Below are 5,000 nucleotides of genomic sequence, written 5' to 3' on the forward strand. Positions count from 1 at the left end.
AACCTAGATACAATATATGTGTGTAAATCCCATTTTCTTGTTGCACATTAGTTATTAGCTTCCGAAGGTATAAGTAACCTGGGTAGATAGACAGTAGTGCTAACAATTTACATTCGCTTCCCAGTGTTCCTTCTCTGGGTATAGTTGTTTCTGTCCATCATTGATCAACTGGAAGTGAGTTGGATCTTCTTTATGTTGAGGATTTCCACTTCCATCAGAATACATCCTCATACAGCATTGTTGTTGAAGTGTATAGTGATCTTCTGGTTCTGCTCGTTTCACTCAGCAACAGTTGATTTAAGTCTCTCCAAGCCTCTCTGTATTCCTCCTGCTGGTCATTTCTTACAGAGCAATAATATTCCATAACCTTCATATACCACAATTTACCCAACCATTCTCCAATTGATGGACATCCATTCAACTTCCAGTTTCTAGCTACAACAAAAAGAGCTGCCACAAACATTTTGGCACATACAGGTCCCTTTCCGCTCTCATAAAGAATTTTTAACATTGGATTTTTAAAATTTTGAATTCCAAATTCAATTCCCCTCTCCTCATTATTGAGAAGGCAAACAATTTGACATAGGTTAAACCCGTGCAATCACATAAATTTCCATATAAACATATTGCATAACACAAAACTCCCCCCTCCCATAAAAGCAACAAGAAAAACAAACTTTTTAAAAAGTATTCTTCAACCTGCATTCAGATTCCATCAGTGCTCTGTCTGGAGGTAGATAACATTTTTCATCACAAATCCTTCTGAATTGTCTTGGATTATTGTATTGCTGAAAATAGATAAATTATTTGCAGTTGATCATCATACAATATTGCTGTTACAACTATCATACGATATTGTATACAATGTTCTTTGTATTTCACTTCATATCAGTTCATAAATATCTTCACAGGTTTTTCTGAAAGCATCCTGCTCCTCATTTATTATAGAACAATAGTATTCTACCACAATCATATACCATACTATACACAATTCACCAATTGATGGGCTTCTCCTCGATTTCTAGTTCTTTGCCAACACAAAAAGAGCTTCCAGAAATATTTTTGTAGATATATAGATCTTTTTTAAAAAAATCTTTTTGGGATACAGAAGTACTACTGGCATTGCTGGGTCAAAGGGTATGCATGGTTTTCTAACCCTTTAGGAATAGTTCCAAATTTCTCTCCACCATTAGTGAATTAGTGCCTCACCTGTCCCACAATCCTCTCTGATATTTCCTATTTTCCTTTCTTGTCATATTAGCCAATCTGATAAGTGTGAGACGGTACCTCAGAGTTGTTTTAATCTGCATTTCTCAAATCAAAAGTGATTTATTTTTAATTTAAAATTTAAATAGAAACAGAAAAAAGTTGTCATGTGTATAGCAGTTCATAAAGATATGACACAAAATATCATTTCAAGAAAGCCTATATAATAAATAGTATAGATTGTATTCAGAGCTGTCCATCTTTGCTTTCTTGTAGGGTTTTTTTGTTCTCTGCTATGAACTTTTATTCCTCTTTCCTCCCCTCAACTCCCTCAAGGCTACAATTAAGCATGGATATATGTGTGTTGTACATATGTACATATACGCAGCACATATATATTACACATATATGTACATAGACATATATCATCATACACGTATATACATTCATATATATCTACATAAGGTTGTATTATGCTTGTTTGTCCTCTGTTTCTCTGAAGGTGGATAACATTCTTCTTCATAATTTTAAGTCTTGCCATGTTTTTCTAAATCTACCAAATCATCATTTCCTACACCCCAGCAATATTCCAACCTTTTACTATCTATTTATTTTAAAATAGCCTAAAACAATATTGATTAATATGGCCAACAGGCAGTGTAGTTTACTAATTTTTCTCTTTTGGTTAAATCTAGTTGTCTGAGGTCAATGATTACTATCCCTTCTTTTTTTCTAATAAATCCTACTCCAGATCATTATTATTTTTGTGTTTATCTCTTATTTCCTCTCCCTCCTGCCTCTTCTGCTTTACTTCTATGAGCTATCTTGCCTTCCTAATACTTAACCTACCCTACGTCCAAGGATCCTCTCTTATCTTCTCCCCCACTCCTTTCCTTCCCTCTATACTATTCCCATTAGCCCTTATCCCATTTCTATTAATCCATATACTCTTCTATTCCCATTCCTTATCCTTTCTTCCCCTTATTTCTTTATAAATTTAGAATACTTGTATTCCCTTCTAGGTATCTATAATCTATCCATCTATCCATCTATCTATCCATCCATCTATCTATCTATCCATCTATCTATCCATCTATCTATCTATCTATCTATCTATCTATCTATCTATCTATCTATCTATCTATCTGTATTGTTTCCTCTTTAACCCAGTGCAGATGAGAGTAGGGTTCCAGAACTACCAGTTCTCCTCCCCAATCTAATTCCTTTGTATACTTCTTGTTCTTGAACCTCATTCATATAACATAATTACTCATTTTACCTTTTTCTCCACAGTTTAGCTTTTTAGAATCACATCATGTTTGACTGTACCCCAATCTTTTTTTTTTTTTTTTTTGAGGCTGGGGTTAAGTGACTTGCCCAGGGTCACACAGCTAGGAAGTGTGAAATGTCTAAAATAAGATTTGATCTCAGGTCCTCCTGAATTCAAGGCTGGTGCTCTATCCACTACGCCACCTAGCTGCCCCTCAATCTTTCTTTTCAACTACTCAATTACTAAGGACAATCTTAGAATATGGTTTACATTTCCACATATGAAACAAAGTTTGAGTCCCTTGAAATTAGTCTTTGATGTTTATCTTATATTTTTCTTGGATCCAATTTTCTATTAAGTTCAGGTCTTTTTTAACAAAATCCCGAAAGTCTGGCATTTCATTAGATAGCCATTTTTTTCATTCAGGATTATGCTTAACTTTGCTGGATTCTGATGTTTTTGCTCACAAACCTAGTTCTTTTGCTCTTCAATAAATAGTATTCCAACATTAGTGATCTTTTAATGTAGCTACTGCTAGGTCTTGTATGATTCTAGTTGTGACTCCATTGTATTTGATTTTTTTTCTTGTTGCTCACATTGTTTTCTCCATCTGGGGGTTTGGGAATTTGGCTATGATGCTCCTGCAAGCTTTCCTCATAGGATCCTTTTCAGGTTGATGGCTTTTTTCTATTTCTGGTTTTCATTCTTTTTCTAATAGCTCTGGATGATTATCATTAGATAATCTTACTGCATTATTGTATTAATATTCTCTGTTTTTGGAAGCTTTCAGGTGGTCCAATTATTCTTTTTACTCTTCTGATCCATTCTCTAGGTCTGTTGTTTTTCTTATGAGATGCCTCATATTCTCTTCTATTTTTTCATTCCTTTTATTTTGTTTTATTATTTCTTAGTCTCATAAGTTCACTGGCTTCCTCTTTTCCAACTCTAGTTTTCAAGGAGTCATTTCTTCCTTAAGATTTTTGGATCTCCCTTTCTAGATGGTTAACTTTCTTTTCAGAATCTTGTTTTTCTTGAATTTCTTTTGAATGTTTTTCTGCATCTCATTTGATTTTTAAAGTCGTTTTTAAGTTCTATGAATTCTTTTGAGACAGCTGACCATTAACATTAATGAGGCTTTTTTTACTTCAATATCCTGCCCTGAAGAGGAGCCCCAATTTTCTGTATTCCCATAGCCACTTTCTGTGGTTGGGTTTTTTCCTCCTTTGGCTGCTTGCTATTATTTTATTTTGAGTAAATTATGGAGGATGGTGCCTCTGACCTGAGGTCCTCCTTCAGTTTTCCCTCTGGCCTGCAATGGAAACCCTAAGTGCCTGAAGCCAGCAGAGTCTCTGGCCGTCTCTGGCTGGTTCCTCCTCGCCCAGGCACAGCCCGGCCTGCAGCTCCTTGTCAGCAGAGGTTCCCTCGGTGCCCCCAGCTCAGACATCGGACTCCCACACTTCTGGGGAATCCCTCTGGCTGGGGCCCTCCCGCCTGGCATAGCCCTGGGCCTGGCTGTGCTGCTGCAGAATGAGCCTGGAGGTGGTTGATCTTCACCAGGCTTCACCAGAGGACCACAGTTCTGCCCGACTTTTTGTTTTTACTGCTCTGTTTGCCCTGAGCTGTCTGGTCTGGTTTGTGGGGGAGAGCTGGAGAGCCTGGAATTTTCTGACCTATTCTACCATCTTCCCAGAATCCTCTCTCATCAGTAGTGACTTAGAGAATCCCCAGCACCTCCCTCCCCCAAGCCCTGCGGCGCCCTTCCTGGGGTTGGCTGAGGCTGTGGGCAGCGGGTCCTCCCTCAGACTGGCAGAGTCACAGGGTCCCTGACCTTCACCAGCCTTCCCCTGTCCTTGACTACCTGTGGGCATTTTCTGGGCTCATCCCTTCCCCCGGTACCTGGCCCAGTGCAGACCAGTGACAGTTAGGGCCATGAATTAACACTTTAAGGTTTACAGAGCACATGACCAGTATTCCCGGCAGGGAGATGCTGTTATCACACCTATGTTGGGGCTGAGGGGGCTGGGAGCAGGTCAGTGACTTGCCGGGGTCTCCCAGCCCCAGGTGCCTGAGGCAGCTTGCTCTCATTCCCCCATATCCAGGGCCTGGATGGAAGCTCTGGGTGATGGCTCTGCACGTCTCTCCCCTTCTTTTGGCAGTTCCGTATATAGGCCACATCCCTTGGTCCACTTGGATAATGGCGAGTACTGGTCCAACCGAGCAGCAGCATATAAAGGAAAGTCCCATCGAGGCAACTTTGAGAACAGCATGGACAAGATCTATAGGAACTTGTACAGGAAAGCCTGTGGTTCCAGCACACAGGAGAGCTTCTAACACCCCTGCCACCCACTGTACTTGTCCATGCCTGCTTCTCAATGAAATCTGTTACTATAATCAATTTCTGTGTCTGTTTTCTGCCTGCTCACCTATGGCACCTCCTCAGCCTGGGCATCTTGGGGGGGAGCTGCTGGCCAGCTGGGCAGGGCCCGGCATTGTGCCCCCTGCCGCCGGTGCAGAAGCTGGGGGC

At 40.0% G+C, this 5,000-nt stretch overlaps 1 protein-coding gene across 12 annotated transcripts in view; it reads left to right on the plus strand.

Moving 5' to 3' along the window:
- The window catches only part of SPATA6 (spermatogenesis associated 6), a 131,800-nt gene extending 126,929 nt beyond the window's left edge, over positions 1-4,871 (plus strand). For 6 of the 12 annotated variants that reach the window (XM_074265991.1, XM_074265992.1, XM_074265993.1 and 3 more), the window contains exon 13: positions 4,576-4,871. In XM_074265991.1, coding sequence (XP_074122092.1) covers positions 4,576-4,807 — 232 coding nt within the window. In that variant the 3' untranslated portion in view covers positions 4,808-4,871. The remainder of the gene's footprint in view (positions 1-4,575) is intronic. The other 6 variants (XM_074265994.1, XM_074265995.1, XM_074265996.1 and 3 more) reach the window with 1 other exon arrangement.
- Positions 4,872-5,000: the final 129 nt, after the last annotated feature.

The sequence above is a fragment of the Sminthopsis crassicaudata genome, chromosome 4, assembly GCF_048593235.1.
Source record: "Sminthopsis crassicaudata isolate SCR6 chromosome 4, ASM4859323v1, whole genome shotgun sequence".
NCBI lineage: Eukaryota > Metazoa > Chordata > Mammalia > Dasyuromorphia > Dasyuridae > Sminthopsis > Sminthopsis crassicaudata.